The sequence below is a fragment of the Ammospiza nelsoni genome, chromosome 16, assembly GCF_027579445.1.
Source record: "Ammospiza nelsoni isolate bAmmNel1 chromosome 16, bAmmNel1.pri, whole genome shotgun sequence".
NCBI lineage: Eukaryota > Metazoa > Chordata > Aves > Passeriformes > Passerellidae > Ammospiza > Ammospiza nelsoni.
Window position 1 is genome coordinate 14,812,904 of NC_080648.1, and position 19,819 is coordinate 14,832,722.

The 19,819-nt window shown below is 52.3% G+C and overlaps 1 protein-coding gene across 4 annotated transcripts in view; it reads left to right on the forward strand.

Annotated features, from left to right (window-relative positions):
- Positions 1–1,583: 1,583 nt before the first annotated feature.
- The window catches only part of CYFIP2 (cytoplasmic FMR1 interacting protein 2), a 49,853-nt gene continuing 31,617 nt past the window's right edge, over positions 1,584–19,819 (forward strand). For 2 of the 4 annotated variants that reach the window (XM_059483340.1, XM_059483343.1), the window contains exons 1-10: positions 1,584–1,751; positions 7,821–7,961; positions 9,917–10,006; positions 10,085–10,162; positions 11,649–11,750; positions 12,420–12,601; positions 12,869–12,965; positions 13,611–13,739; positions 14,644–14,748; positions 17,437–17,528. In XM_059483340.1, coding sequence (XP_059339323.1) covers positions 7,845–7,961; positions 9,917–10,006; positions 10,085–10,162; positions 11,649–11,750; positions 12,420–12,601; positions 12,869–12,965; positions 13,611–13,739; positions 14,644–14,748; positions 17,437–17,528 — 992 coding nt within the window. In that variant the 5' untranslated portion in view covers positions 1,584–1,751; positions 7,821–7,844. The remainder of the gene's footprint in view (positions 1,752–7,820; positions 7,962–9,916; positions 10,007–10,084; positions 10,163–11,648; positions 11,751–12,419; positions 12,602–12,868; positions 12,966–13,610; positions 13,740–14,643; positions 14,749–17,436; positions 17,529–19,819) is intronic. The other 2 variants (XM_059483342.1, XM_059483341.1) reach the window with 2 other exon arrangements.

The window sequence follows — 19,819 nt, forward strand, 5'->3', positions numbered from 1 at the left end:
GCTGCAGCTGCCTGGGGCTGCCCCTCGCTGTCACTGTCCCCAGCATGCAGGGAGATCTGCAGCACAAATGCAGCAAAGCTCATTCTATCCTTCTACCAGCTAAGACAACATGGAGCAGAAAATTAAAATAGCATCATCACATTCATGGAATTCCCATCACACTGAGCCTGGCTGATAACGGGACCAGATTAAACTGTACAAGAAAAGTCCGCAGCACTCTCTTCTGCCAGATTTCTTGAACTAACCTTCACCCATGGCCTCAGAGTGATATTTGCTGTTAAGTCTTTTGTGTCTGCAGTAACAACGCTCACTTACTGAATTTTTCTGACAAGTATTAAATAGTAAAAAGAGGAATGATGGCTATAATGTGTTCTAGACAAGGGTGAGATAGAGCTGTAGATATCACAGAATCATAGAATAGTTTGGGTTGGAAGCAACCTTTAAAGGTCACCTAGTTCAAACCCCAAAGAAGAAATGCTATGCAGAGAAAGGTTCTATGCCCAGAGATTTATTGATACATTTTTTCAGGCGTGGTCCTGTCCTTTAAAACAAAGCTAGTTCCTGAGACAGTTCTGCTGCTTTTGTAGTTTGCAGACCCCAGTGCCTTCAGCCGTGGCATCCACTCAAATTACAGATCTGCAGTGTAAACCTGGTGTCCAGGCTTCCCCACAGAGCCAAGAGACACCCACAGGAGCAAGCTCAGCCCCGCACTTCCATGGAGCAGTCTCTGAGGAACTGGAGGGTCTCTCAAATCCAGGAAAGGCCAGGTAACAATCTGATTCTGGCACAGCTCATGCTCAGGAAAGGGACACTGCCGGGGCCCCCACAGAAATACACCTAGACCTGTATCTGGACTTTCATCAATCCTTGGGTACCCACCAGTGTCCTTCAACAAGCAAGACAGCTCCATCCAGGGTTTGTATCAGTCACCATGAGGGAGTGTCCCTCTGAAAGCAGTAAGGTTGGATTTCCCACTACATCTGAAGAGTTGTATTAGAGCTTTAAACAGGAGTCAAAGCAAGACTGGAAACTTGTCCCTGAAAAAAAAGCCAGATGTCAAAAATGCCACAAGGAAGACCTTTCAGATGCGGTGCTGACTCAGTAGAAGACTGGAGCGCTGAGCAAAGGCGCTGCCTTCAGGTTTTGATCCCCAACACGCTCAGTCATCCGAGGCTCTGTATGTTTTCTACATGTGGATGTATTCTGCCACCAGGGCGTCTGTTAAGATGGTAGGTGACGCCTATCAATGGTCCTCCGAGGGGCAGAGGGGGCTGAACACCCGCACCCAGCAGCAGCGAGATGGAGAATCCCATCCCGCTGCTGCTCTCTCAGGGACCCAAACCCACCAAGCTGCCGAGGGGCTGCCGCGGCCGCCCCCTGCTCTGTGCCCCCCGTGCCCCGGGGGCGCTGCCGGCCTTCCCCTGCCGGCCGGGCGCCGCGGGCGCCCCGCTGCCGCCAGCCCGGAGCTCCGCGCCGCGGGGAGAGCGCGGCCCCGGCCCCGGGCGGGGGCAGAGCCGCGGCCCCGCCGCGCATCCCCCGCGCCGCTGGGGGAGGAGCCGCCCGCGCCGCTCCAGCCCCTTCCCGCGGCGGGGCCGGGGCTCCCCCCGCCGCCGCGCCGCGCGGAGGGGCCGGCGGAGCCAGAGCCGCGGAAGTGCACTTGCTGCAGCCATTTCCTGCTCTTTGTGCGGGCGGCGCGCAGCATCCCCCGCCGAGCATCCCGCGGCGCCGGGCGGCGCACCCGCGGAGCGCAGGTGAGCGGGCGGGGGTGGGCGCGGGCTGCGCGGGGGCTGCGCGGCTCCATCCCCTCCTTCTCTCCCTCCTTCCCTCCTTCCTTCCCTCCCCGGGGCTGTGCCCGCCGCCGAGCCCCATCTCCGCCGAGCCCCGGGCGGGCGGAGCGGGGCAGGTGCGGGATGTGCGGGATATACGGGCCGGGATGTGCGGGCCGGGATGTGCGGGATGTACGGGATGTATCCCACAATGCCCCGAGCTACCTGCGGCGCTCAGCCTGCCCGCAGCCGCCGCACGGCGCCGGGGAAAAAATAGCGCAAATCCGCCTTGTCCTCCCCCCGCCCCGCATCCCCAGCACGGGCGAAGGGGCCGAGCCCCGGGCCCGCGGGCGCTGCAGGCCCGAGCCGGGGTGGATGGGGAACGGGGCGCGGAGAGGATGCTGATGATGGAAGGGCGGCCCCGGCCGGCTCCCGGAGCACCCGTGTTGTGGAAATATGGTGTTCACGGGGGATGAGGGGGATGGAGGCAGCGCCGGCGTCAGAGGCAGCGCTGGGGATGCAGGGCTGGAGCGGCGGCCGCAGGTTCGGGCTGTGCCTGGGTCGCGGGCGGCGGAACCGCTCCCGCCCCGCCACTGCCGGTGCCCGTGCCGGTGCCCGGGGCCGCCAGAGCTCCTCCTTTGTGCTCAACTTTGCCCCCGATGCCGCTGGAAATGCCCCGTGGCAGCCGCATCCCAGCGGGCCCGGGGGAGGGAGCGAGGGGATGGATTCCGCAGGAGATTTCCGTGGGTTGGAAGGACCGGGAGGGAACGGGGAAGCAGCGGCACACAGTGAACGCTCCCTGCTGTCGGAGAAGGGGGCAGGGTGCAGGGTTTGTGCTGTCAGGGGACGCTGCCAGCAGCAGAGCGTGGCCCCCTTTGCCATCTGCCGCTTCCCAAGGGGGGTTCCCGCCTGGGGGCTTTGGATCACAAAGGTCTCAGGGAATTGGGCTGAGCCGCTGAAGCCCCTGCGCCCTCCTGCCCTGAGATACCGAGAGAAAAATCACCTTAGTGCTTTGCCTGATGATGGTAGTCTGGGGTTAGTCACAGAGATGAGGGACTAGCCCGGTGTTCTGGTGTCACAGCCATAATATTCTGTGCTAATTCTCTGCTTAGGAAAATTCTTTTTTCATTTTCTCTGTACAGTTGATTGTTATTAATGAAGCCTAAGGAATAGGGGAAAATCTTCCATTTTCTGACCAGGAGTAAAGCTGGATATGCTGAATTCATGTTCACTGTGTTCAATTTTGTTAACAAACCGTTATCATCTTTTAATGAAAAATGGGAACATTGATTTTGGAAGATCAATAATTGGTCAACTATTAACAATGCTGGCCTGTGTGATTTGGTTTCCCAAGAAGTGCTTTAACTGTCAGCAGTGAGTTGCTTATAAACTTGTTTTAAATTTCTCAACTCTATTGGAAATGTAGTTTCATATACCTGTTTCCTTCCTTGACACGCTTTCTTTGGCACCAGAAAAAAAAAAATACTATTTAGTTATTCTAAAAGAAATAAATTCCAGGATAATTGTGTTGCTGAGAGACAAGGATGGTGCAAATGCTTGGAACTCAGCCCTAATGGGATAGCAGAAAACACAGAGTGGAAATAGAGGAAAACAGCTTCAGGAGTCATGCAGTTTGGCTTCCTTTTTTTGATGGGAAAGTAATTTTATGGTTATTAACATCTGTGTCTGTGGAGAGCAGAGGCCCAGCTCTGCCAACCTCACTCACTCTCCTCCTGACTGTGGTGGTGGTTGCAATTACAAGTCCTGTGCATTTTAGGCAGGAGTCAAACTAAAGTTTTACACTGTGAAGTTATTTTTTACTAAATATATGTTTGTGACCAGGATCCTTTATCCTCCTGTTGCTGTCAGGCAGTGGGTACCAGAAATTGGCTTTTATGAAACTGACACTTGGTTCTGCTGGGAATTTGTTGGGCCAGGAGAGGGCCTGCCCACTGCTTTGGTGCTGTATTTGGAGAAAGAGAGAAGCATTTTCACAGGGGTAAAACTAAATTCAGTGACTTTCCCAGGTTACCCAGGGGCTGGGAGCCAGAGCTGGATTCTCAGATAATCAGAGGGTGACCAGGTTTGTCCTCCTTCTCTACATTGCCACCTCCCCAGCAAAAGTCTTTTACTGCTCACCCCATGCTCACAGGGCTTGGACTCTGTCTGGGCAATTCCCATTTTTTCTTGCCTCCTTTCCTGCTCTTGGTGCCTACTACAGCACCAGTGTGAGGAGCAGGCAAGCTGAAAATCCTAAACAGCCCATGCCCCTTCCCCAGAGCCCTGAGCTGTGCAGCCTGGGAGCTGAGCACATGTGCATGCAACATATTCATTATGGCCCTGCTTTTAAAAGTCATTATTTATTTTAAAAGTCTTTACTGTTCAGGCCCAAGCTGCTTTGGGCTTTAAAGTCACCTTTGTGACAGTAAAGTCACCTTTGTGACAGTAAAGTCACCTTGCTTCTCCCTGCAAAGAGGGTGATACTGCACCAGTACTTCTGGGCAAGCATTTTGGCGGGGAAGGCAGGACATGCTCTGCAAGTTCAGACATCTGGGCTGTCCATCCTCTCTGCTCAGAGCCTTCCTGTGCTGCCTGTGAATCTGGTCCCCAGGCTCTGGTCCCCAGGCTGTGCCACAAGAGCCCCTGTGTCAGCAGCTCCTCCTTCCCATCCCTGCCTGGCTGGCTCCCTGCAGCTCCCCCAGGTCCTCTGTGAGATCATTGGGCTTTGGAAGGTGTGTGAGATGGCCGGAGGGGCTGCAGCTGAGCTGTGGGAAGGGGATGGGAAGTTCCTGAAGCAAATGAGCAGAAAGAGTGGGCGGCACTGCCATTAGCACTGCTGCTCATGGGCAGGAGGGATGAACAGCCCAGTGCAGCATCCCTGCCTCAGGTTTCACTGGGGTGGGGTTGGTTTCTGCCAGGCTCACCTTCAGTTTTGCCAAAACATGTAGGACAGGAGGAACTTTGGTTTCTCTGACCAGAGCTGGGATCTGGAGGTGGCTCCTGTGAGGCCAGAGAGGCAGGATGTGCCTCAGGAGAGCCTCACCCCACTGTGCCTGGGCTAGGCCAGAGGCGAGCCCCGTTCCTGGGCCCTGCTGTGCTGCTCCCTGCTCGGCTGGGGCCCAGCCCATGGCTGTGTGCCCAAGCACTGTCACCATGGGCTCCGTGTCCTCTTGTCCCCTTCCCAGCACAGCCACCCCAAAGCCCAGGTGGTGGATGGCAGTGAAGGGTTTCTGATGAGTGTCCCCAGGGATCCCTGAACTCCCTGAGCTGGAGCTGCTGCCGGATGACCTCCAGCTGCCCCTTGTCTCTGGACAGAGGGATGGAGCTGGATGTACAGGACAGCCCCAGATGTCTGGGTTAGAACGTGCAGGAGAATGAGGGAGGGCACAGGGAGGGCAGCACAGATCTGGGGAACTGGGGCTTCACTGCCGTCCTCTCTGGGTGATCTGGGCTGCTGAATGACCCAGGTGTGGGGTGAGGGAGGGCAGCACAGGGGGAGTGGGGCTTCACTGCCATCCCCTCTGGCTGATCTGGGCTGCTGAATGACCCAGGTCTGCACCAGTGGCCCCTCTGTCACACACCCTGTCTGTGACAATGTGCTGGGGACACCAGGGGAGTCCAGGCTGACCACACTGTTCCCTGTAGCTGCTGTTGGGTTCCTGGTTGGTCTTAAGAAAAGGTGGGTTGGAAGCTGGCAGTCCCCATAAAACCTCATGTGTTAAACCCTCTAAGTCTGTAGTTTTTCCAGCTGCATCTGGGTCCTTGCTCAGCCATGGCAAAGTTGGGGTGGGCTGGTGGCTGATTGCACCTCTCACTTGATGCATTCTTTTCTGTGCTTGCATTTCTGCACCCTTCCTCTTTGCCTGTTTGAGTGCAACACTTTCAGGGTAGGGACTGGCTCAGCCTCCCAGGTGTGGGCACTGCCTGGCACAGCAGGACCCTAATGCTTCATTTGGTGCTTTTTCTCCTGGGGTGGCCCAAACAGCAGCAATAATTTTGTCCCTTGAGTGGCTGAGCTCTTTGAGTGTCACAGAGTTGTTGTGGGAATGCAAACAGACAGCACCTTGCACAAATGGCCCTAGAATTGGACTTAGAGAAAAATGGGGAATGAGCCCAAATAAACAGCCACAAAGCCCATGAAATGGAAAGTTTTGCCTTCTCAAGCCTGAAGTGTGCAATGAAGCATGAGTGAGTAGCCAGGAGTGTTGTTGTGGGATGCCAATGGTGATCCTGAGGATGGTGGGGGAGTGTGGTGGGCAGTTCTGTGTCCATCTGTGTCCATCTGGGGCTGGGCAGGCTGAGCCTCCCCCGGGCAGAGAGAGCAGCCCAGGGAGCCCCAGGCAGGCAGGGAGGAAGCTGCAGAAATGTCGTGTCTGCCTTTGACAGTTGCTACAATTTGTAACAGGAAACCATTTTACCAGACAGGGGTGAAGAAGGAAACAGAAATTTGAGTGTGGAGGGGCAAAAGCTGCTTGAGATTTTGGGTATTTTCCAGGCACTCGTTTAATGCTGCTTCAGCTGCAGGTACAACCAAACCTGTTTCTCAGCTGCCTGGTGCCTTGGGGAGGCATTTGTGGAGCAGGAATGGGTTTTGCCAGGCTCATAGGTATTCCTGCAGCCCACAATAATGAGCTGCAGACTCCTTCTTTCATATGACCCACCATGAAGCCTGTGCCTCCCCCTTGGCTGTGGCCCTTGCTGGGTGCCTATCCATGGATATCCCAATGCCATTATCCTTCCCAGTGCTGGAAACAAAAAGCAAACTTATTTTCTTGGAAGCAGTGACCAAAGGAGCTGCTGTGGTTCTGCTGTTTGTGTCCTGCCTGCTACCGTGTCTGGCAAAAAAAAAGTTGCAAAAGCTTAGAGAAAAGCCAAAGAGATGATTAAAGGATTTGAAAACGTGCTCTGTAATGAGGCAGGCAAAGAGCTTAGCTGGCTTGCAGGGTGTTATATTGAAATGTGTGAGTATCTCATAGGGAACTTTGATTTAGGGAACTCTGCTGTCCTGCAGATCAGAGCAGTGAAACTCAAAGGCTCACATTTCAAACTAGACAGGCTCTGAGTGAGGCAAGAAGCACTGGAGGGGCTGTGATTTTCTAATGGAATCAGGTGTCAATATTTAAAGAATTCTCTCTCTCCAAATGTCTGAGTGCAGCAGGGTGTTTTCCTGGGAGACACAGGCTCTAGGTCAGCCACAGCTACTGCACAGGATTAGGCATTAACTGGGGAAGCCCTGTGGCTGTGATTACACAAGGGCTCAGCCTGGGTGACAGCACCATCCCCCCGTGCTGGGCATTCACAGCCAAGGTGAGTGCCAGGGGAGGCCGGGACACACAGGTTTGCTCTGTGCTTCCCACTGGGGTCAGCACCAGGGAACTTTCAGAAATGTTTCCCTTTGATTTTATTCTGTGTATTTATTTTCATTTTTGCAACTGGAGCTCTTGGCAGCTCCAGGACAGGATGGGACTGGGCAGGGGGTGCCACGTCAGTGGTAAAAGTAGGGAAATTTAACAGCAGTTTCTTCTTTTGCTGCTTGCAGTGCCACAGCTTTGCCTGCACAGCACTCAAGCCTTTCCAGTTCACCTCTGGGAATTAATGCACTTAGTTGTTTACAGTTTCCAGGGCTGTTCATGTGTGTGAGGAAAGCATGTGAGTGTCAGCATCCGTCATACTTCTCTAACCAAGCAGCTTCAGGAGATATTCTTGATAGCACCGCTTTGCATTTCGGGGCACTCGCTCTCACCCGGGGCTGCTGGAGCTGCACTGCAGCACCAGCTGTGCTGGCTGAGGGAGTTTTGCATAGAGTTAAGAGAGAAGTGCCTGGGTGGGTAGTTGTGTTTCTCTTATTCTGCATTCCTGCTCTGCTGTTGAATCGCAGGAGAGAGATGACACAGAGATGTGGTATAATGCACAAGAAAAAGGAAAACAAATTGGGATTTTGTCCCCTGCAATGCCAGCGAGTTGTGCTCTGGTTTTGTCCTTTCCCACTCAGTGTCCTGCCTGCTGGCTGATTGTCTTGTCTGCCTATCACCCTCTCTTTTGCTTTGGATGTAGCAGGGGAGCTGAAGATCTGCAGCCATGACGACTCACGTCACGCTCGAGGATGCCTTGTCCAACGTGGACTTGCTGGAGGAGCTGCCCCTGCCAGACCAGCAGCCATGCATCGAGCCTCCTCCCTCCTCCATCATGTACCAGGTACCCCCCAGGCACAGGGGAGGGAGGGAGGGTGGTTCCAGAGGCTCATGCAAAGCACGGGGCCACACAGCGCTGTGAGAACCAGCTGAAAACATCCGGGGTTCAGCGTGCTGAGGGAAGCACTCAGAACAGATCTAGCCTCAAATCTGTTCCCAAGGACTTTAAAGAGAAAGCACCAGAGTTTGGTGAAAGGGACTTTTAAGGCCAAGTGAAAATGAGGACCAGAGTGCATGAATGGGTGGGAAGCAGGAGATAAGATTTGTGATAACAGCAACAAGTTCTCAGCAGTGTTTATTTGTGCACATATTTCTGTGCTTCCTTTCCACGGTCGTGCGTGCATCGAACTGAGCGGGGCAGGCTCAAGGTCCTGCCTGCCTTTGGCTGGCCTGTGCCTCCAGCACAGCTGGAGCTGCTGGCATGCACGGGAGGGCAGCTGCTAGAACCACTTCTGTGCCCTGAACAGCTCAGATTCAGCTGCAGCTGCACTCACCAAGCAGAGCCTGGCAGGGGCCCAGGGCACGGCTCCCGCAGTGGGATGCCTCTGCTGCTTGGCCACCACACCCAGGGTTAAATATAATAGGGGGTTCCTTTCTCCATCCTGCCACTCCTGAGCTGCTGGCTCACCCCTGGCAGTGTATAAATACACCAGCACTGGGATTGCTGTGCCTTGTATGCTGGAATTACAGCAGCTCAGAGCCCGGGCTCATTCCACAGCTTTGGTATCTCTATGGGTTATCAGACCCAAAGGTCATTCCGGGCTGTTCAAATTTCAGCTCTGCCTGAAAAATCTTGATGTAATTATTTGCTTATCTCTTCTTTCAATAAATTTTTAGCCTTTGCTGGCTTGTGTCTCATGAGGGGCTCAGGGTTCAGCCTTATGGTACAGCCTCCTTTCAGGGCCATGAGTTTGTGCACACAGCTGAGCCTAAAAACCTCCTCTAAGCTGGATCTGGAGATGTTGGCCAAGCCTGTTTCCTCACCATACTCAGTTTGTGTGTAGCCCTTCCCCCTGCTAGCCAGAAATGCTCATGCGATCTCAGCTTTTGTTGTCACGTTGGTCACATGTGATGTCCTGGAGGCACTGAGAAGAGCAGCCCTGTGGCCTCAGGTCTGTGCTCCCAGCTGTCCCACTCAGGAAATCAGTTACTGAGGCGAGTGTGGTGGCTGCAGTGCTGCTGTCATCACAAGGAGCAGCTCTGGGTGCCTGGGGCCTCTGTGTGCCCTGCCCTGCAGCAGGTACCATCAGCCAGCCTTGGCTGGGGAAATCACCAAGCACAGAGCATGTGAAGGGCATCCAGAGAGCCAGGGGAGCTGATTTTCCATCCCCAACCTGCCTCTGCAGTGTCTCGCTCCCCTGTCCCAGCCCAAAACTGAATCACAGCTTCCAGAGCAAATGTTTGTCCCAACAACTGTTTGTGCTTGCAGGAGCAACCGTAGCACTGATAATAGCACCTGGATGAGGGCTGACTTTCATATTTATGTTTTCCAGACAGCTCATTCCCTGCCCTTTCTCTGTGTTTATCCCTTGGCCTTCCTGCTGACAGGATGTGGTCTTCCCCTAGCAGCCAGGGCACAAACAGAAATTAATAAGGCTGCATCTGTCTGCGTTACCGAGCTAAAATCCCCAGAGTAATTGCTCTAGCTTGTCTCTCTGCTGTGGCTGCTGTAAAGTTGGGCTGGATTCTACAAGGATTGTTAATGTCAGTCTTGACTGCCATATTTGCACACATATTCCCTGCAGGACAGCCATGTGTGATTCCAAAGCATCTCAGGGTGTGTGTGTGTATGAAACTACTTCAGACCTAGAGGTGCAGCACCTCAAATAGATCACAAGCTCCTCCCATGCCCAGGAGCCCTACCAGTTCTGCTTTTTGCCAGCACATCCCATGTCAGACTGTACCAGGTGAGCAAACAACCAGCTGTGTTTCATCCCCACCTCTCTGTTTTGCCCACAGGCCAATTTTGACACCAACTTTGAGGACAGGAACGCCTTTGTGACAGGCATTGCCAGGTACATCGAGCAGGCCACGGTGCACTCCAGCATGGTGAGTCCCCCAGCTCTGTCCCCAGGCTGCTGAGCCCCCAGGGCCTGCCCTGTCCCACCTGCACCCTCTGTCTTTCAGAATGAGATGCTGGAGGAAGGGCACGAGTATGCCGTGATGCTCTACACGTGGAGGAGCTGCTCACGAGCCATCCCTCAGGTAGCCCAGCCCTTCCCAGGCAGGGGGGTCCCAGAGCCCCTCTTGGGTTTTTCTTGGCTGTGGGTTAGTTTGGAATTGAGACAGAAGAACAGGAGAAGCAAAGCAAACTAAAGCAGAGGATGCTGAGACCCAGCCATGAGGAGATTCCTGCTGTTGATTTGGTATTTTGTATTTGCTGCTGTGGCCTCCCCTGGCTACTCCAGCAGAAGGCTGTGGCTAAGCTGATGGCAAGGCAGCACTAAAATCATCTGGTGTAGTGTTCTCCCTGTGCCATCTGTGCCTCTCTGAGCAGCTTGTGGGTCCCTGTCCCTTCCCCCTGTGCTCCCCTCAGGCTGCTCTCAGTGCTGGGTGTGATGGAGGAGCAGAGGATGCCATGGCAGAGGGTTCAGTTACACCTTGACCAGGCTTGATCTTGCAGTGACCCCTGTGCTTTGCCATGGGGCACATGGATGTGGCCAGGGGGGTCCTGTGCTCAGCCCCCCAATCTCCCTGCTTGGTCAGGTGCAGCTCCCTGCTGCATCAGAGGTGAAGAACAGGGCCTGCACCTGAGTGTGCACCACTCCTCCCACCCCCACTGCATCCTCATGGCCACTGGTGCATGGTGGCATGCTCAGGGCAAGGCCAGGAGCTGGGCTTTGGTGATCCCTGTGAGTCCCTTCCAGCTCAGAATATTCTGGGATTCTGTGGTGCTGCCTGACTGCAGTGTGGAACAGCAGGGCAGGGGGCAATGGATTGCCCACTGCAGGGAGGGAAAGGCTCTTTGGCACCAGCCCCCATGCCAGGCTGGCTGATGTGTCCCCCCATGCCCTGAGCAGCAGCTGCTGAGTTCCTGAACGTGCCCCAGAGCTGTCAGCCCCATCAGAGCCTCCTGGAAGCAACAGCTGCAAACAAAAGCAGAGCAGGGCAGCAGGATGCCCTGGGCAGCTGCTGTTTCCCTGTACGTTTGGTAATGACTCCAAGGAACTGTTTTGGAAGTGAGATAGATGACAACTGAGTAAGTCCTTAAATTTAGCTTCCCAGGAGCCCAGTGACAGTGACTCAGTTCAGTGCTGTCAGCCACAGACAAGCCCAGTGATTTTTAATGGATCCTCAACAGAACCAGAATAATCCCAGCGAGGCTCTGGCAGAGCTGGAACCTGGTGCCTTGTGTGTCTTGCAACACAAATCTCAGATAACTTCATGCTACAATATTATACAGCAGGTCCAGACTCCATGTTGCTTGTGTTCCATGCCAGACAAATGCATTAGGAGACTTTTGTCCCCCAGAATCAGGATTGTGCCTTTTTAGAATGCACGGAGAGAATTTCAGATCTGAAATATCCCCTTTTGCTTTCACTGGTTGTATTGAGAACCAGCTCCTTCTCAGGTCCCTCTGTTGTCTTTGGGTGGGGACAGGACTCCAGGTGAAGCAAGGAGAAGGTGCCACAGTGACCCACAGCTGGCTTAGCAGCTGATGCTGACACAGATGGTTTTCCTTGCAATGCAGGTGAAATGTAATGAACAGCCAAACCGAGTGGAGATTTATGAGAAAACAGTGGAAGTCCTTGAGCCAGAAGTCACCAAGCTTATGAAGTTCATGTATTTTCAGGTAAGTGGTCAAGGAGAAAAGCAAAAATAATCTATTTACTTTGGTGTTAACGTCCCCAGCAGGGCTGTGCTATCCTTGCCTGCCAGGACAACCCCCAGTAGATCTCTCCCTTGCAGCCTGCAGCAGAAACCTGAGACCTGTGTGAAGGGAAATGTGTGTCCCTTGCTCAGCCCCAAATCTTTTATACAGCTTGGGAAAGAGCACACCTCAGGTCTTCAAGTTCATGGAGACCCAGAGTCCCCACTCTTTAGAGCTAAGGGTGTCACAGTTTCCTGTTTTTGGGGATGTGAAAAGCTGATTGTCCATTGCCATGTGGCAGTCACAGCTGCTGTGGGCTCCCCATCACCACCTGCATTATAACCAGCTGCAGCTGAGTTTCACAATCATTTTTAGGTTTTATATCCTGTAAAGCCTTTATGTCCCACATAGAAAATGCAGCCTGATGTTGCAGAACACCCACACTTGGGGTTGGAGAGCTGGAGCCCCTTTCTCCCCTCAAGCATTGAGCATGTTTGTCAGCAGTGATTTGTAACAATGCTTCATTGCATGGGAGCAGCAGAGAGGAACCTCAGACCCTCCATCCCCAGCCAAAAAAAAGCTTTATTTAAAGGAGCTGGTGGGGTGGAGGGGGTTCCCTGGAGGTGCATGACCCTGTGCCCCTGCCTGCAGCGCAAGGCCATCGAGCGCTTCTGCAGCGAGGTGAAGCGCCTGTGCCACGCTGAGAGGAGGAAGGACTTTGTGTCTGAGGCCTATCTCCTCACTCTGGGCAAGTTCATCAACATGTTTGCTGTCCTGGATGAGCTGAAGAACATGAAGTGCAGCGTGAAAAATGATCATTCTGCTTACAAAAGGTGAGAGGGGACAAAGTGTCTGACCAGCAGTGAGGGCAGGAAGACATCAGGGCTGGAGATGGGGTTTCTGTGCTGTCCCAGGTTCTCTTTGTGAATTTAGGCGAATCTCTCAGCCCTGTTGTGTTTCAGTTCCCTCTTGGTGAATAGAGCTGTGATGCAGAGGGGTCTGAGGCTGCAGCGTTGCTGCAGGTCAGACAGGGAGGGTGGGTGGTGACAGTCTCACATTGGCTGAGTGACCCTTGCTGATGTTGGATTTGTCCCTTCCAGAGCTGCGCAGTTCCTGAGGAAGATGGCAGACCCCCAGTCCATCCAGGAGTCCCAGAACCTCTCCATGTTCCTGGCAAACCACAACCGCATCACTCAGGCAGGTCCCTTTTCTGTGAGCCACTGAACCTTTATGGGCAGAGAGGAGCAGTGGCCTTCCTGAGGCTGAAGCACCTCACACCAGGCTGTGGCAGCAGCTGTTGGGTCTGTGCCACTGGCTCTGGTGGTCTTTTGGTCAGGCTGGGTAATTCTAGCAATGTCTCTTCGTGTGTCATCCTTGGTGGCTTTGAAGGTCTCTGTGTTAAGACAAAGATCAAGATCTAAAAGATGTAAGAAGAGCTCTGGGAGGTGAAGGTTCTGCCAGAACTCCATCCCCTGCAGCTGCATGGGGTCTGCAGCTCAGCCCCCATGGCCCTCCATATTTCACGAGCTCCATTGGTTCTGCTAACTAGTTAAAATATTGCACAGAGACAGGAATCAGACAGTTTGCTCAGAGTCACCCTCCTTTACATCTCATTGTGTGATGTTTGGGTGCTGTGATCAGTCTGAAGAAGAATTGTCCTGCAGAGGAAGGTTGTTTTTCCTGGGTAGTACCATAAGCTCTTCTGCTGGTAAACTTAACAAAAGCATAAATGAGGTTTGAAGGAACCTCTTATTGTTCCACTCTTAATCCTTAAAATGTTTCCTGCCTGGTTTCTGCTGTTCCTCTGCCCATGTGGATAATGTGGCTTCTGTTGTGTTTCAGTGTCTGCACCAACAGCTAGAGGTTATCCCTGGCTATGAGGAGTTGCTGGCTGATATTGTCAACATCTGTGTGGATTACTATGAAAACAAGATGTATCTCACCCCCAGTGAGAAGCACATGCTCCTAAAGGTGAGGTTGGGCCATGCTTGTGTGCCTGGGTGCTTGCATAGAGTCACGGTTGTTTTAGTAAAATGAAATTCACTCCTAGGACAATGTCTCTCTTCAATTTCTTGATTTTTTGCTCCTCTGGGCTGAAATGCATCCCTTTTCTGCAGAGACAGTGCATGGTGGGTGAGGGCACCGGTGGGTGCCCTACATCTTCCAAGGCTGGAAGGGGTTTTTCTGTTGTGCATGGAAGTGCAGGATCATGGGCTTGACTTGTGTAACTGCAGAGGACATTGTAGAATCATCACCAACTTTGTAACCCAGAATTTTCTTGGTGCCCATTCCCAGCAATAATTCCCTGCAGAAGGCAGATGCTCCCAGGTTTGTTTTTCTGGCTGTAACGAGTCCTCAAGATAAACATGCCAAAATATCTCTTTATTTGGTGTATTTGTCCTTGCTGTCAGTCAGTCATTGGCAATGATGGCAGTCACTATTACCATAAAAACTTCATTACAAGGGTGTGAGTCAGCTCAGGTTCTCTGATGTGTGGGGAGTTTGACTCTCTGTAATGATTTGTACTGAATTAATGAGGGGGGAAAATCAGTCCAGGAAAATATTTTAAATTCTTCTCCAGAAGTAAACAGGTAGAGAAAACTTTTGGGTTGTTGTTACGTGGGGAGAGGAGGAACAAATAAGCAAGGGAAGCATCCAGTGTTTTTGCACAGACAACAGAAGCAATCCATTGTGTGTCCTCTGCCTGCCATGTGCCTCCTGGCAGATACAGGCACATTTTAAACATTTCCTCATGAGGATCAGGTGGTAGCAGGAACCTGAAATGTTCTTTCCTCATGCTGGGTGATGGAGCAGTGTCTTTGACTTGTGCTGCTGACTCCATGCTGATGAAACCTTGCCTTTCCATCCTCTCCAGGTGATGGGGTTTGGCCTGTATCTCATGGATGGGAATGTCAGCAACATTTACAAGTTGGATGCCAAGAAGAGAATCAACCTTAGCAAAATAGACAAATTCTTCAAGGTCAGTGAGCTGTCTGTGTGAGGCTGGTGTTTATTGCAGACCAGTGGATTAACAGCCTGTACCACTGCTGCTAACAAAAACCAAACCACAGGAATCATTTACAGGAATCATTTACAGGTCCAAAACCCCAAGGGTTGAGAAGCTGTCCAGGCCAAAGGCTGGGGAGTGGAATTGCAGCAGGGTGAGGGGAGCAGGGCTGCCCTTCAGTGCTGCAGGGCTGTGGGTGCAGAGCTGGTTGTGCAGTGGGAGCTGCAGCTCTGGCTGCTCCCTGCCAGGCCCCAGAGGATGGAGAGGCTGCTCCATGGCTGAGGGGAGGGTGTGCCCAGCTGACATGGCTGCTGGCTCCTTGCACAGAGATTTGCAGCCTCTGGTTTCAGGCTGGTTTGCTGAGGTCTGTGTGGGTGATGGTTCTGCTTCTCTTTCCCTCTGCAAGCTGCTGGGCTGAGGGACAGAGGACACAGCTGGCAGTTTTATTTCATGTATAAACTGTGCTCCCTGTTGCACAGGAAAAGCTTTTGGGGAAGTTGTGTGAACTGGGATTTGGAGGTGCCCAGTGAGATCTTCAAAGGGTCACTCTGGTTTGATGAACTGTTTTTGTCTGGTCTGAGATGTGGATTTTGGGGAAAGGCCCATGAAGCCTGGGTGCTCCCAGGGGCAGGGTGGGAGCAGCCACACAACCTCTCTCTGCTGGAGCACATCTGGCCATGGTCTGATCCACAGCTGGAGGCCAGGCTGTGCTGCCCTTCATTCCTGAGCACAGGAAAGGTTTGGGATAACCCTCTTGGTGGAGAGGACACTGAGAGCCACACAGCACCTCAGGGAAGGTGGTGCCTCCTTTCCACTGCTTCTGGGACTGGGAGGCATTTTGGGTTTGGAGCAGGTCAGCTGTAGGAGCCGTGGTGGGATCTAGCAAAAGACAAATGAGTTGGTGGCAAGGAGCAGGAGGACAGCAGAAGAATTTCCCAGATGGAGCAGATGGAGTCCTTCCTGAGTCCTTCCTGAGTCCTTTATTAATCTTTCCCCTGAGATGGAAAGATTAGTTTCTGTTACCAAGACTTGCTCCAGATGAGGGAAAATGAGCAGGTGATGATGTGTGGAAGGGCACAGAGGGCTCCTTCCCCTCTCTCTTCAGCACAGTGGATCCTCCCTGGTGCTTTCCCCAGAGGTGGGGTGAGGAGCCTGGATGAGGAGGTTGGTGGTGGTGTTGGATGGAGGATGTCTCCTTGCTTGCTGCCCCGAGGTTCAGTTTGTGGTGATGTGCTGGGTGTGTGCAGGGCAGGGAAGAGGTGAGCCCAGGTGTGATGGAAAGTTGATGTCCATCCTCCCCTGAGCTGGTGGGGACCTGCTTACCCCAATTTGCACCCCCGGGGACAGCCCCAAGAGCAGGGGACCACAGACACCAGAACCTTATGGACAGGGCAATAATGAGGTGTTCAAAAAACCTCCCATCACTGGGGAGACTGCTCTGCAAAGGTGATTTATCACATCATTCTTTGGAGTTTTCTGGGTTTTCCCTGATTCAGCTTTGCTAATTCAGCTAAATCTCTACATCAATCCTTCAGTGTAATCTGTAGAGTTTGGTCATCTTGGTGCATTCAGGCAGGTTTGCTTTTCATTGCAAAGTGCTGTGGGCCATCAGAGAATGAGGTAAAAACCTTCCATTGCATGGGGTAACTTTCTCCTTTCCAGCTTGGTTCCATTTGCACTTCTCCAGCATCTCCGGGAAAGTACCACTCCAAACTATCAGATCTCAAAAAGGAAAGACCAACTTCTCCTTCACTACATCTGCTTATTGCCTTCTGATTAAATTTCTAGTGGATTGCCCAGGAATTTGAGTGGTGAAAATGAACTACCCCTTCATTTAAACCTTTTATGGAAGTGCCAGTGGGAATCCCTGATGACAGCATTATACATCCTGCACAGCTCAGCCTGAGCAGAGAAGTGTGTGATAACAGGACAGGGAATTTCCACCCATCTTCCCTGAATTTTGGGGCAAGGCTTTTGTGGCTGGGTGAAGTTGAAGCTTCATGTTTTATTGATGAGCTGTCAGTAGCCCTTGGTTGGATTTTGCTTGCAGGTAGAAGTTTAGTGAAGGAGGGACCTGCCTGAGCTTGAGGTGTCTTCAGAGCACTTAGAATTTATTTCCCATCCCAAACCTTCTGAGATGTGAAGGGCAGGAAGAGCCATGTTATATTGCCTGTGTCTTTCTCTTCATGGAGAAGTTTTAAGACACCTGATAGTGCTGAGTCCCTGGGGAAAGCTGACACCTTCCTGGGTGTCCAGAATAGCAACATGCTGGCTTTTCATGCCTCTGTTCTCTTGGAGGATTAGGCTGGGAGACAATCAGGCCTGCTCAGGACCACACTTCTCTCTTTTTGTTGTAAAACATCCTTTTCTCTGGCTGGTTACAGCACTGAACCTTTCTGGCCATGACCAGCCTGGTGGCAGTGAGCCCAGGGCTCCAGAGCACGGACAGGGAGTGATTTCCTCCCACAGAAAGCCTTGTGACCGTTCGCAGTCATTTCCTAGCTGTGAAATGACCCTGGGTCTAGGTCTGCACTTTGCAAAGCTTCAGAGGTGCAGCATGCCTTTTTGGAGTCCCTTGTGTTGTGCTGGGGCCAGGCTCTCTCTCTCTCTCTCTTTCTCTCTCTCTGCCATGTTTCAACCATCTTTTGTTTTCTTTTCCAGCAGCTGCAGGTGGTTCCTTTATTCGGCGATATGCAGATAGAACTGGCCAGATACATTAAGACCAGTGCTCACTATGAGGAGAACAAATCCAAGTGAGTGCCTGCCATAATGTCTCTTGGCTTCTGTGTGTGTCCTGAGGGCCGTGGGGGCTGAGCCCTGCAGGTGTGCCAGGCCTGTGCCCGTGTGTGTGTCCCTGTGGGGCGAGTCCGGCGTGCCAGCTCTGTGTGCCCGCGTGTCCCTCCCTGTCCCTGCATGGGGAGATGTCCTCCCGTGGCCCTGGGGGTGCAGCCAGCTCTGTGTAGCCATCCCAGGGAGCAGGCAGGGCTGGGAGGGCTGGCAGGGAGGCAGGAGGAAGGAAGGGTGGCTGGTGCATGGGCTGGGGCAGCGCCGGGTGCGTGCGAGCTGTGTGAGTGTGAGCTGTGTCCCTGCTCTGGGGAGATTTTAATCCACACTTTGCACCCCAAGGACAAAATCCTCCAGAGCATGAACTCAGCAGTGGATCTCTGCAGTAGCCAGGGTGTCTCCTCTAGCTCAGGCAGAACTCATGAAGAAGGATGGCAGCCATAAGGGTTGAACCAGAGGCTCAGATGCTCTGGAAATTAATGAACTGGAAAAGACTGAATGTGGCACTAACAACTGGATGTGGCACTCCGTGCTCTGGTTTAGTTGATGGGGTGGTGATCAGTCAAAGATTGGACTTGATCTTGATGATCTTTTCCAACCTTAATGATTTAATGATTCTGGATATTGTGGGAGAAGAGCAGGAGTGGAGAGCTCAGGAGTGGCCTGGGCTCACAGGCAGTTTGCTGCTCCATCAGATGAATCCACAGACATTGTTTCAGTCACAGCAGGCATGTGAGAGGCCCCACTGGTGTTTGTAGCTTTGCATCACGCTCAGTGATTGCCAGGAGAACGTTGTTAGGTTTGGATATCCTTGGAATAAGGTTTGCAACCCCTCATAAGCACAGCCTGTCTGAACTAAGCCTGGCTGTAGTGGTGGGTGGCAGCCAGGCTTTCAGCAGGCAGTGGCCTTCCACCTGTGGGACTGTCTTGGGTGGAAATCTGGTTTCTCTGGTGTGTCTGAGGAGCAGCCAGGCTGGGCTGTCTCTCCAGCAGGACAGGAACTAACCTGCAGTGTCATGGCTTCTGTCTGCTGTCCCCTTCCACCCCCGGAGGGTCTGGCTTCTTTGCCTGCCAGGAGCAGCCCTCCATCCCTGCCCTCCCAAAAACTGGTTGAAAAGTGCCCTTTAATTGTTCAGGAGAGGTTTGAAAACAACATGGCAAAAAGTTTTCAATTAAAATTGAGGAGGAAAAACAAGAGAAAAAAATATGGTTCTGTGTAATGTGGATTTTAATACTTTTGAAAATTCTTTTTAAAAAAGAGGAAAATTGTCTGAAGATTTGCTCCTTTTAATCCCAAATCATTCAGAAAGCACATTTCAACGAAACATGTGTCAGCAGCATTCCTCATTTTCTCATCTCAAAACCGAGGTAGCTCATGGGCTGTTTTACCTGTGCACAATTTTAATGTCTGTCTTTGAAATCTGTCTCACCAGGTCTGTGTGCCGTGCCGTACTAACCAATGTTTCTTCCTCACTCCCTTGCCTTCCCAGCAAACTGCATGGGACTCCCAGTTCTAACTCTGCCAAGGTGCTTCCATGTAATCCCCATTTCTTACTAACATTGTTTTTGTCACTTTCTCTCCCTCCTTGTCTCCGTGCAAGTGGAATTAATTGGTGTTTTTCCCGCATGGCGCTTTGTCTCTGCACTGTGGAGTAGGTTGTGTGTGGCAGGGAGGGCTGGGGCAGCCCTGGCCACTCCTGCTACCCTGCCCATTGTCCAGTGGGCAGCACATGGAAACGGGTAAGAGCCAAACTGGGGACTGGGGGAGGATGGATTTCACAAGGGATGGCGTGGCCCAGCATTTCCAGGACTTTCTACCACCCCAAATACTGGCAACAAGTGCAGTTAACTGTAGAGATATGTGTATGTCCATATCAGGGGCAGGTTCCTCACCTTCCTTTTGTATGGGCAGTCTAAATTGGAGAACAGGACTATCATAAGGTGGAAAAAAAGTATTATCTGAACTCCTACATTGTGATGACAGAGTGAGACATGAGAATCTCACTGGTAGACAATTGGTTGCACAAAACATTTTGGTGGTGCCATTCTGATTCTATATCTGGGGCTAATACATTACAGGGAGGAAGGAGATGTTAAATTAAATAGACCTGGTTTGTCCCATTCCTTCATACAACTGTGCCTTTGGCTGCCTTTTTTAGGATGACATTACACACATGGTACATATGGGTGAATTCAAATGAAAATCTAATTCTGCTCATCGTTTGTACTCAGGGTTGTTCATTGAGCTGGCAGCATGAGC